The following is a 13,135-nucleotide window of genomic DNA, read 5'->3' on the forward strand; positions in this document are numbered from 1 at the left end:
TCACATGCGTTCAAATCCTCTGAAGAAGGAATTTTCCTCCACACAAGATCAGGGGGCAGGTTGTTCAACCTTGCCCGTCTAAGAGCGAAGTCCAAAGTACGGAAAGTCCTCATCAGAGAACTCCTCTTTGCTGACGATGCTGCTTTAACATCTCACACTGAAGAATGCCTGCAGAGTCTCATCGACAGGTTTGCGTCTGCCTGCAATGAATTTGGCCTAACCATCAGCCTCAAGAAAACGAACATCATGGGGCAGGATGTCAGAAATGCTCCATCCATCAATATTGGCGACCACGCTCTGGAAGTGGTTCAAGAGTTCACCTACCTAGGCTCAACTATCACCAGTAACCTGTCTCTAGATGCAGAAATCAACAAGCGCATGGGTAAGGCTTCCACTGCTATGTCCAGACTGGCCAAGAGAGTGTGGGAAAATGGCGCACTGACACGGAACACAAAAGTCCGAGTGTATCAGGCCTGTGTCCTCAGTACCTTGCTCTACGGCAGCGAGGCCTGGACAACGTATGCCAGCCAAGAGCGACGTCTCAATTCATTCCATCTTCGCTGCCTTCGGAGAATACTTGGCATCAGGTGGCAGGACTATATCTCCAACACAGAAGTCCTTGAAGCGGCCAACATCCCCAGCTTATACACACTACTGAGTCAGCGGCGCTTGAGATGGCTTGGCCATGTGAGCCGCATGGAAGATGGCAGGATCCCCAAAGACACATTGTACAGCGAGCTCGCCACTGGTATCAGACCCACCGGCCGTCCATGTCTCCGTTATAAAGACGTCTGCAAACGTGACATGAAATCGTGTGACATTGATCACAAGTCGTGGGAGTCAGTTGCCAGCATTCGCCAGAGCTGGCGGGCAGCCATAAAGACAGGGCTAAATTGTGGCGAGTCGAAGAGACTTAGTAGTTGGCAGGAAAAAAGACAGAGGCGCAAGGGGAGAGCCAACTGTGCAACAGCCCCAACAAACAAATTTCTCTGCAGCACCTGTGGAAGAGCCTGTCACTCCAGAATTGGCCTTTATAGCCACTCCAGGCGCTGCTTCACAAACCACTGACCACCTCCAGGCGCGTATCCATTGTCTCTCGAGATAAGGAGGCCCAAAAGAAAGATTAAGTTTATCTCAGTGTTTAGAACATTCTTATAGTATATCTGGACATTGTATTAGTGTTGGAAAATACAGGCTGAAGCAGTGCGTTCCCTAACAGCGCCTTAAAACTGCATACCGCACAGAAACATAACTACTCATAGTTCTCTCAGGAAAGGAGGATCTGCTAGTAAACAGTTTCTAGTATGAGTACAGATGCATAGGATTATTGGGAGGCGTAGTCTTTCCATCAAGTTGCCCATGTTCAGGGCTCTTGCGCATCCCCAATATTAATCACTCCACCAGCCTTCAGCTGCCTGAGCCCTAAGCACTGCAATTCCCTCCTTAAGTCTCTCTCTCTATGCGGCACAGTGGCGCAGTGGTTAGCACTGCAGCCTCACAGCTCCAGGGACCCGGGTTCGATTCTGGGTACTGCCTGTGTGGAGTTTGCAAGTTCTCCCTGTGTCTGCGTGGGTTTTCTCCGGGTGCTCCGGTTTCCTCCCACAGCCAAAAGACTTGCAGGTTGGTAGGTAAATTGACCATTATAAATTGTCACTAGTATAGGTAGGTGGTAGGGAAATATAGGGACAGGTGGGGATGTTTGGTCGGAATATGGGATTAGTGTAGGATTAGTATAAATGGGTGGTTGATGGTCGGCACAGACTCGGTGGGCCGAAGGGCCTGTTTCAGTGCTGTATCTCTAATCTAATCTAATCTAATCTCTCTCCCCCTTTAAAATGCTCCTTAAAACCTACCTGTCCTGGTATCTCTGTGTGGCTCAGTGTCAAATTTTGTTTGATAAACCTCCTGTGAAATGCCTTGGGACGTTTTACTACATTAAAGGCGCTATATAATTGTAAGTTATTATGGAAATGCATTTTTTTATTCATTCACAGGATATGGACATCATACATCAGTCTTAGAAGTCTTCAAAAGGAATTAGGTTACTACTTGAAGGAGAAAAATTGCAGAGATATGGGGAAAGAGGAGGAGGAGTGGGACTAACTGGATTGCTCTTTGAAAGAGCTGGTACAGACTCGTTGGGTTGAATGGTCTCCTTGTCTGCTGTACTATTCTATGATTCTATTGTCCATCACTAAACTGAGTGGCTTGCTAGGCCATTTCAGAAGGCAGGTATGTGAGAATCAACCACATTGTACCTGAGTGGCCATCAAATGTGAGCATATGGTATCCACTGGTTCGGTATTTATTGCAATAACACATCCTACCTGGCCAATACTAGCATAACTGCAAATTATTTTAGTTTAGATGAGTTGTATGATTTTTTTTTTTTATTAGAAACACATCCCAAAAAAATCATGCTTGAGGAAAATTCAGCAGCATTCAGCATAAGCCAGCATCACCCCTCCACCCCATCTAAAAGAGGGCTTTCAGGTGAAGTCAGCTCCAGCATGCAGAGCAGTCCCAATAGCTTAGACTGACCAGCACAGATATGCTGATCCTTCTATTGCAATTGGAAGACCTCTTGCCTGGGTGGAGTAAAAAGGTGTTATACAACTCTCCCAGATACTTTTCATGGAGGTATCTACTATCTTACAACAAGAACTTTGCATAGCGCCTTTAAGGTTACAGAACATCCCAAGGCTTCATAGCAGTATTATAAAATAAGACAACGAGCCACACAAGGAGATATTAGGTTAGATAACCAAAAGCTTGGTCAAACAGGTTGGTTTTAAGGAGTGTCTCAAAGGAGGAAAGCGAGGTAGAGAGGCGTAGGGAGGGTATTTCAGAGCTTAGGCACGAGGCAACTGAAGGCACGGCCACCAATGGTAGAGCACTTAAAATCAGGGATGCTCAAGAGACCAGGATTAGAGAAGTGCAGATATCTCAGAGGGTTGTGGGGATGGAGGAAATTACAGAGATAGGGAAGGGCGAGGCCAGGGAGGGATTTGAAAACAAGGACGAGAATCTTAAAATCAAGATGTTGCTTGACGAGGAGCAAATGTATGTCTAAGAACACAAGAAAGATAGCTGAACAGGACTTAGTGCGATGACCTCAAGTTTACGGAGGGTAGAATGTAGGAGACCAGCCAGCAGTGCATTGGACTAGTCAAGTCTAGAGGTAACAAAGGCATGAATGAGGGTTACACCAGCAGATGAACTGAGACAGGGGTGAGGTCAGGTGATGTTAGGGAGGTGGAAATAGGCGGTCTTAGTGATGGCGCAAGTATGAGGTTGAAAGCTCATTTTCTGGGTCAAATGTGACACCAAGGTTGCGAACAGACTGGCTTAATCTCAGACCGTTGCCAGGGAGAGGGATGGAGTCAGTAGCTAGGGAAAGGAGTTTGGAGCAGGGACCAAAAACTATGCCTTCAGTCTTCTCAATATTTAATTGGAGGAAACTTCTGCTCATCCAGTACTGATGTCAGATAAGCAGTCTGATAGTTTAGCTACAGTGGAGAGCTGGTGGTGAGGTAGAGCTGGGTGATGTCAGCACACATGTGAAAACTAACGCTGTTTTCAGATGATGTCACCAAGGAGCAACATGCAAATGAGAAATAGGAGGGGGCCAAGGATAGATTCTTGGTGACACCAGAGGTGACAGTGCAGAAGCATGAAGAGAAGCCAATGCAAGTGATTCTCTGGCTAGATTAGATAAATAATGGATCCAGGTGAGAGCAGACTCACTCAGCTGGATGACACTGGAGAGGCGTTGGAGGACGGTAGCGTGGTCAACCAGGTCAAAGGTTGCAGCCAGGTTGAGAACGATGAGGAGGGCAAGCTTAGCTTTGTCACACTCACCAAGGATGTCATTCGTGACTTTGATAAGAGCTGTTTCAGTATGTGACAGGGACGGAAACCTGATTAGAGGGATTCAAGCATGGAGTTCCAGGAAAGGTGGGAATGGATTTGGGAGGTGACAGTATGTTCAAAGACCTTGGAGAGGAAAGGGAGGTTGGAGATGGGGCAGTAGTTTGTAAAGACGGTGGGGTCAAGGGTTTGTTTTTTGAGGAGAGGGGTGATGATGGCAGATTTAAGGGAGGGGCAACACCCGAAGAGATAGAGCCATTAACAATATCGGCTAATGTGGAACAAGTAGGGGAAGTTGGGTTATCAGCAGTTTAGTGGCAATAGGACTGAGGGAGCAGGAAATGTGTCTCATGGACAAGAGGAGCTCAGAGAGGACATGGGGGGAAACTGGAGAATAACTATTACCCACAGAAGCAACTCTGTTAACCAAATCTGCTTCAAAAAAAGCCTTTTGTATCCCATAAGTATGCATTGAGTCTAATTATTCTGGTCCATACCAGCATGTTACTGAAGGGAATGCCAATGTGATTGCTGCACATAAGAACACAAGAAATAGGAGCAGGAGTACACCACAAGGCTCGTCGAACCTGCTCCACCATTCAATATGACCATGGTTGATCTTGGGCTTCAACTCCACTTTCCCGCCCACTCCCCTGTTCAAGTTGGTTTAAGAATTTCTCTGATCGACTAATTCAAGTCAGCTCTTCTTAGTCGGAAAAGATGGCCTCTGGGGGTGGCACTAGCTGAACCAAATTGAGCTGAAGTGGTTCCATAAAAGGGCTACAAATATGGCCACTGCCACAAGGCATAAAATGCTTAAACGTCCTTCGTTGAGATCTATCATCCTTCCTAGAAAGGGAATATGACATTCCAGCATCCTATAAGCCAGTCTGAAAATGTAAAAGCATCTTCACTGAGTTGTCCAAAGCAATATATTACAGATATAAAAAATATATAAATAAAAACAGTATCTCTCAAGTAGTTTAACATTGTGATGAAAATCTATTTTAAAATTTGTTTTCATTCTGGTTTCTAAATCTCATTTCTCCTTCATTTATTTGTGTTGAAAGCATGCTTCTAGACAGCTGGCCAAACTGCGCCACTCTAGATTTCTGGAAGCAAGGCGATCAGCCTGAGTTGTCACAGGATCCAGATAGTTACTAGCTCTAAAAAAAAATTAAGAGTGTGCACTTCCATGGAAGTGGTTACTGCATTCACTGACTTTAAAAAAGACTTCAAATCCTGCAAACTGAAAACAGAACAAGCAAAGCCAGTAACAGGCGCTTTCAGCCTCAAGAGCTAACACCAATGCTTACAGCAATACATGCAAGATGGTCGACAGCCAATCTGTTTCCAAACTTTATTTCAATAGGTTCTACAATTGTGATGTATAACCATCTTCAGGGAGGACAATGAGATTCTAAGTCACATCAAAACAGGAGGAGCACAATCATGAAATTCTCAACTTCTTGTATTTCGGCTATTTACACAAGCTCAAAACATTGTAGCACAGTTCAATGAAACATCCTACTTTTTCACACAACTATAACCGGTGGTCGTGTCATTGCTTGTTGCAGATGGTGCTGAGTAACTACTGTGACTCTGTCTGGCTGCTTACATGAGCACTCAATAACTATCTCCATTTGAAGTCAACTGGGGCAAACACAAAGCCCTGCTGACTGTCAACATGGCGTACTTCTGCTTCCCCAAAAGAGGTTGTATTCTTCTTTGTTCTGAGTTCCGAAGAAGGGTCACTGACCCGAAACGTTAACTCTGCTTCTCTTTCCACAGATGCTGCCAGACCTGCTGAGTGATTCCAGCATTTCTTGTTTTTGTTTCAGATTTCCAGCATCCGCAGTATTTTGCTTTTATATTATTGTATTCTTCTTTGCTCATTCTCCAGGCCTTGGTAGCAGTATACCAATAATCTTGATTCCCTGACAGCTATACAATCCCCAAATACAGAGCATCAATTTACCCTTCTAAATCACCCTATTAACAACAACTTGCATTTATATGGCACACTTGTAGAAAAACATTCCAAGGAGCACTATAACTGCCTTCCCACTGAACAATTTTTGCTCTCTCCTCTCCCAGTTTACACTCGACCCTCCTGAATCCATTTTCCAGTCCAGGATTTTACCTACATTGCCTGCCTGCCAGCAGTTCTTGGCCTTGTCATCTCCTTCCTCTATCCTTCCACCACCCCCACAACTTATATTCTACTGTGCTCTCCCTCTTCCGCCTCCCACCCCCCCCCCACCTAAATAGTCCTCCACTTCCTCTCCTTCTCCCATAACCAAACAGCCCCTTCCCCCAATGTCCTCACCACATCTTCCTAATACTTTCTTCTTCTACTGTCCTCTGAGCCCTCACCCTCTTTCTCCTTCCTCCTTATCTAGCCAGAATAGTATTCTTAGTCTCAATTCCCTATATATCACACCATGGAGATTGACTTGTTTTTTTCAAACATGCATCGCCTGCAAAGTAGCTGTGAGACACTCCATTATTTGCATGATGCCAATCAAACAGTTTTACCCAAACTAAATTGCATCCCAGATTTTCAAAATGATTAACTGCACAGTGGCGCAGTGGTTAGCACCGCAGCCTCACAGCTCCAACGACCCGGGTTCAATTCTGGGTACTGCCTGTGTGGAGTTTGCAAGTTCTCCCTGTATCTGCGTGGGTTTTCTCTGGGTGCTCCGGTTTCCTCCCACAGCCAAAAGCCTTGCAGGTTGGTAGGTAAATTGGCCATTATAAATTGCCCCTAGTATAGGTAGGTGGTAAGGAAATATAGGGACAGGTGGGGATGTGGTAGGAATATGGGATTAGTGTAGGATTAGTATAAATGGGTGGTTGATGGTCGGCACAGACTCGGTGGGCCGAAGGGCCTGTTTCAGTGCTGTATCTCTAAACTAAAACAGCTGATTTTTTTTTAAGCAGACCTGCAGTAAGTACAAGTTGATGGCTTTAAAAAACTCAAATACATGCATCACAGTAAAATCATACTGATGTAACTTTAATATTCCTCACTAACGTTGCTAAACATCTGCATTGGAGAGCTACATTGCCTCCTACCTGCCTCTGGATTTCAGCCAGGTTGTATGGTAGGGCTCCTTCCTCCAATGGTGCTATTGTTTCAATGTCTGCCAGAGTGACTCGCCTGAAGGATAAAACCAGGCCAACAGTTCAACAGTAACACGTACAAAGCTCAACCTTTTTTTGTCATAAGTTTTGTTGAAATAATCTGTAATGCAAAACAATCTTGCTCAAACTATGTAGAAAGCATGCAGATACGGCCAGTCAAAATCTTAATCCCAGATTGCTGATATTTCAATAAGGTGTCTATTTAGGGTAACAGAGATCAATAAATTGTGTTAAGTTGTCAAGCAAAATCAAATCTAATTGACCACACTTTAACTGTAGCATATTTAAAAGTATGTAATCTGCGGTAAACATTTAATAATGAAGTTTCAGTCTGAGGAAATCATTGTTTATAAATTTGTAATTGACCCTGCACCATTGTCATACTGTTTTTACTTCATAGAATGGTTAGAACACAGGTCATTCAGCCCACCATATCAGTGTCAGCTCTCCGCAACAACTCAGCTAGTCCCAACCCCCACCTTTTCCCCATAGCCCTGCAAATGTTCCAATCAGATAATTATCCAATTCCCTTTTGAAAGTCACGATTGAATCGACTCCAACACATTCTCAGGCACAGCATTCCAGATTCTAGCCACTTGCTGCTTCAAAAAAGTTTTTATTCATGTCACCTTTGGTTCTTTTGCCAATCACCTTAAATCTATGTTCTTTGGTTAGAAACATCGAAAGTAGGAGCAGCAGTAGACCATTCGGCCCTTCGAGCCTGCTCCGCCATTCATTATGATCACGGCTGATCATCCAACTCAGTAACCTGTTCCCGCTTTCGCCCCATATCCTTTGATCCCTTTAAACCCAAGAGCTATATCTAACTCCTTCTTGAAAACATACAATGTTTTGGCCTCAACTGCTTTCTGTGGTAGCGAATTCCACAGGTTCACCACTCTCTGGGTGAAGAAATTTCTCCTCATCTCAGTCCTGAATGGTTGACCCCGTATCCTTAGACTATGACCCCTGGTTCTGGGCTCCCTTACCATTGGGAACATCCTTCCTGCATCTACCCTGTCAAGTCCTGTTAGAATTTTATAGGTTCTTGACCCTTCTGCCAATGGGAACAGTTTCTCCCTATCTACTCTGTCTAGACCCCCCTCATGATTTTGAACACCTCTATCAAATCTCCTCTGAACTTCCTCTTCTTTAAGGAGAACAGCACTAGCTTCTCCAATCCATCCATGTAACTGAAGTCTTTCATCCCTGGAACCATTCTCATAAATCTTTTCGGCCCCCTCTCCAATGCCTTCATATTGTTCCTAAAGTGTGCTTCCCAGAATTGGACACAATACTTCAGTTGAAGCCGAATTAGTGTTTTATAAAGGTTCACCATGACTTCCTTGCTTTTGTACTCTAGGTCTCTACTTATAAAGCCCAGGATCCTGCATGCCTTACTGAACACTTTCTCAATCTACCCTGCCACCTTCAATGATTTGTGCACTCCCAGGTCCCTCTGCTCCTGCACCCCCTGTAGCCAAAATGTATCACTTTACACTTCTCTGCATTAAACTTAATCTGTCACGTGTTTGCTCATGGCAACAGCCTCTCTATGTCCTCTTGAAGTCTATTACTATCCTCCTCACTGTTCACAATACTTTCAAGTTTAGTGTTATATGCAAATTTTGAAATTGTGCCCTGCACACCCAAGTCAAGGTCATTAACATACATCAAGAAAAGCAGTGGTTCTAATACCAACCCCTGGGGAAACCCACTATGTACCTTTCTCCAGTCCAAAAAAACAACTGTTCACCACCACTCTCTGTTTCCCGTCACTTAGCCAACTTTGTATCCATGCCGCCAATGTCCCTTTAATTTCACGGGCCTCAACTTAACAGTTAGCACCACCGCCTCACAGCTCCAGCGACCCGGGTTCAATTCTGGGTACTGCCTGTGTGGAGTTTGCAAGTTCTCCCTGTGTCTGCGTGGGTTTCCTCCGGGTGCTCCGGTTTCCTCCCAGAGCCAAAAGACTTGCAGGTTGATAGGTAAACTGGCCATTATAAATTGCCCCTAGTATAGGTAGGTGGTAGGGGAATATAGGGACAGGTGAGGATGTGGTAGAAATATAGGATTAGTGTAGGATTAGTATAAATGGGTGGTTAATGGTCGGCACAGACTCGGTGGGCCAAAGGGCCTGTTTCAGTGCTGTATCTCTAAAAGAAAAAAAAAGAAACCTTTAAGTACAGCCAACTTTTCTAATACTTTCCCCTCTATCAATTTTTAGTTCATCCAATGCCTCAACTACCTCCTCTTTCACTATGACTTTGACAGCATCTTTTTCCTTGATAAAGACAAATGCTAAGGACTCATTTAGTACCTCAGCCATGCCGTCTGCCTACATGCATAAATCCCCTTTTTGGTCCTTAATTGGCTCCACTCCTTTTACTATTTATATGCCTATAGAAGACTTTTGGATTCCCTTTTATGTTAGCCACCAATCTGTTCTCATCTCTCTTTGCTTATTTCCTTTTTCACTTCTTCTCTGAACTTTCTATATCCAGCCTGGTTCTCATTTATATCATCAACCTGATATCTGTCATGCATATCCCTTTTCTGCTTCATCCTACTCTTTAGCTCTTTCGTCATCCAGGGAACTCTGGCTTTGGTTGTTCTACCTTTCCCCCACATGGGAATGTACCTCGACTGTACCCAACCCATCTCCTCTTTAAAGGCAGCCCAATACAATTCTGCCTGCCAATCTTTGATTCCAATTTACCTGGACCAGATTGGTTCTCACTTCATTGAAATTGGCCCTCCCCCAATTAATTATTTTTACTCTGGATTCCTCCTTGTCCTTTTCCACACCTAACCTAAACCTATGATACTATGATCACTGTCCCCTAAAAGATCCCCTACTGACACTTGATCCACTTTACCCACATCATACCCCAGGAACTGATCCAGCAATGCCTCCTTCATCACTGGGCTGGAAACATACTGATCTAGAAAATTCTACTGAATACACAAACTCTTTCCCCTCTCTGCCCTTTACTATTACTATCTCAATCTATATTAGGATAAATAAAGTCCCCCATTAGAACTACTCTACAGTTTTGGCACCTCCCTGTAATTTCCTTGCAAATTTGTTCCTCTATACCTTTCATACTAGTTTGTGACCTATAGAATACACCCATTAGTGTAATGGTACCACTATTGTTTCTTAGCTGTAACCAAATAGATTCTAACCTTGACTCCTCTAGGACATCCTCTCTTTCCAGCTATGTAGTATTCTCCTTAATCAATACTGCCACTCCTCCACCTTTCTTTCCTGAACACTTTCTGTCCAGGAATTTAGTACCCAGCCAGGTTCCCGTCATCACCACAACATATCTCCATGTGATTATATGTGCCTGCAGCTCACCAATCTTATTCACCATGCTTTGCACATTCACAGACATGCACTGTAAACTTAATTTAGACTTTATTACATCCCATCTTACTTTGATCCCACCCAATACCTTACTATTTCTTACTCTAGTTCTATCTGTCTCTCCCACTTCTTTGTGCACTTCATTTGTCCTCTCAAATGTTAAATCCTGGTTTCCATTCCACTGCCAAGTTAATTTAAACCCTCCCCAACTCACTAGCAAACTGTCCTGCAAGGACATTGGTCCTGACCCTGTTCAGGTGCAACCTGTCCAGCCTGTCCAGGTCCATATGTCCCCAGAAATGATCCCAATGTCCCAGGCAAATGAAGTTCAATATGGCGAAATGTGAAATGATTCATTTTGGTAGGAAGAACATGGAGAGACAATATAACATAAAGGGTACAACTCTAAAGGGGGTGCAAGAACAAAGGGACCAGGGGGCATATGTGCAGACATAATTGTAAGTGGCAGGACAGGTTGAGAAAGTGGTTAGTGAGTATACATTATCCTAGGCTTTATTAATAAGGGGCATAGAGTACAAGAGGAAGGAGGTTATGTTGAACTTGTATAATACACTAGTTCAGCCTCAGCTGGAGTACTGTATCCAGTTCTGGGTAAGATGTGAAGGATGTGACTTTAGGAAAGATGTGAGGGCATTGGAGAGAGTACAGAAAAGATACAGGAGAATGGTTCCAGGGATGAGGAACTTCAGGTATGAAGATAAACTGGAAAAGTTGGGACTGTTTTCCTTGGAGAAGAGAAGGTTGAGAGGAGATTTGATAGAGGTATTCAAAATCATGAGGGGTCTGGACAGAGTGGATAGAGAAAAACTGTTCCCACTTGTGAAAGGATCGAGGACAAGATGACACAGATTTAAAGTGATTGGCAAAAAAAGCAAAAGCGACATGACGAAGAACTTCTTCATGCAGCAAGTGGTTAGGATCTGGAACGCACTGCCTGAGTGTGAGATGCAGGCAGGTTCAATCAAGGCATTCAAAAAGGGAATTAGACCATTATCTGAAAAGGAACAATGTGTAGGGTTACTGGGGGAAGACAGAGGAATGGCATTAGGTGAATTGCTTATTCAGAGAGCCGGTGTAGACAAGATGGGCCAAATGGCCTCCTTCTGTGCTATAACAAATCTGAAGCACTCCCTCTTGCACCAACTCTCCAACTACGCATTCATCTGCTCTACCCTCCTATTTCTATACTCACTAGCATGTGGCACCGGCAGTAACCTGTCTTCAGGACCTCATCCCTCTTTCTATCTATGTCGTTGGTACCGATAAGGACCACGACCACTGGCTGTTCACCCCCCCACCCCCCCCCCCCCCCCCCACTTCAAAGTGTTTTGCAGCCGCAAAATGCCTGTTTGTTCCCTTAACTATAGAATCCCGTATCACTATTGCTTTCCCAATCTTCCTCCTGCATCCCTCACACCACCACCCCACCCCCCCCACATAAAGCTGAGCCAGCTGTCATGCTGTGGACTTGGTTCCCGCTGCACTCCCTAGAGAATTAATCGCTCTCACCAGTATTCAGAACTAAATACAGATTGGAGAGTGAGTTTCACTCTGGAGACGCCTGCATTACCTGCCTAGTCCTCCTTGACAGCCTGGTGATCACCCATTCCCTCTTAGCCTGCACACCCTTAAGCTGTGGGGTGACCATATCCAGAAAAGTGCTATCCACACAGCTCTCAGGCTTGTGGAAGCACCACAGTGATGCCAGCTACTGCTCGAGCTCCGAAATCCAGAGCTCAAGCTTCCTCCAGCTGATGACACTTCCTGCACATGTGGTTGTCTAAGACACGAGAAGTTTCCTACATGGAAAAGGATATGCATCGAATGGGACTGAGGTACTCTGCCATGCCTCTATTTACTAGACTATTAACTGACTTAACAGAAATAAGACTTAGATAAACAATCACCAGTTACTTACTTAGACTTAAGCCTACTTCAACATACCAAATTTAAAACTTAAAAACCTATCAGGCAATTAATTAAACTCCTGTAATTTCAGTTTCTCATACCTCCTACCTTGTAGCTATATATTTCAAATCAACAGACAATTTTGAATATCCACACTAAAATACATAGACATTATTGAATTAAAAATTAATTACCCTGTTGGACTGTACAGAGCCACAAGCTGGAAAAGGATATCAACCTCCAAAGGTGTAATCTGCCCAAATTTATTGGCAGCATGAGCAAACTCCTCTATATTTCAAAAGAAAAACAAAGATTAGAGTTGCATGCTTATCTGCAATGTCCTAAGGTGCTTTATGCTGATAGTATGATGTCAGCATACTGTCAGTGACACAGGTATCACACTTCCAGTACAGAAGGAGACAACTTTGAGGTTGGATTCTCCAATTGCATTTATGGTCCAACTCTTCCCCAAGTCTCAAGGACTACACAAAATATTGGGTTCCTTCCTAAAGGCCCAACAACGGACCAAGCTGAAATCAGCATGGAAGGTAAACAGCAACATGGACTAAATGGGCCAAATAGCATGATTCCATGGTGTAACTCTTCTGTACTTCTACTTATTGAACATAGATCAAATCAGAGACTTTCCTGGTTTATATGGGTCAGTTATTCCTTGTGTTATATAGCTGAATCATCAGCGAAGTCCCAAAGTTCCTATTTTGTTTCATTCTTGGGATGTGGGTGTCATTAGCAAGGATGACATTTATTGCCCATCTTCAGTTGTCCTGGAGTGGCTTGGCACTTCAGAGGACAGTT

At 44.0% G+C, this 13,135-nt stretch overlaps 1 protein-coding gene across 2 annotated transcripts in view; it reads right to left on the reverse strand.

Annotated features, from left to right (window-relative positions):
• Positions 1-13,135, reverse strand: part of LOC137372053 (electrogenic aspartate/glutamate antiporter SLC25A12, mitochondrial-like) — a 168,510-nt gene that overhangs the window by 80,137 nt on the left and 75,238 nt on the right. For both annotated transcript variants that reach the window (XM_068035406.1, XM_068035405.1), the window contains exons 8-9: positions 12,514-12,607; positions 6,949-7,033 (exon numbers count right to left, since the gene is read on the reverse strand). In XM_068035406.1, coding sequence (XP_067891507.1) covers positions 6,949-7,033; positions 12,514-12,607 — 179 coding nt within the window. The remainder of the gene's footprint in view (positions 1-6,948; positions 7,034-12,513; positions 12,608-13,135) is intronic.

This window comes from Heterodontus francisci, chromosome 7, assembly GCF_036365525.1.
Source record: "Heterodontus francisci isolate sHetFra1 chromosome 7, sHetFra1.hap1, whole genome shotgun sequence".
NCBI lineage: Eukaryota > Metazoa > Chordata > Chondrichthyes > Heterodontiformes > Heterodontidae > Heterodontus > Heterodontus francisci.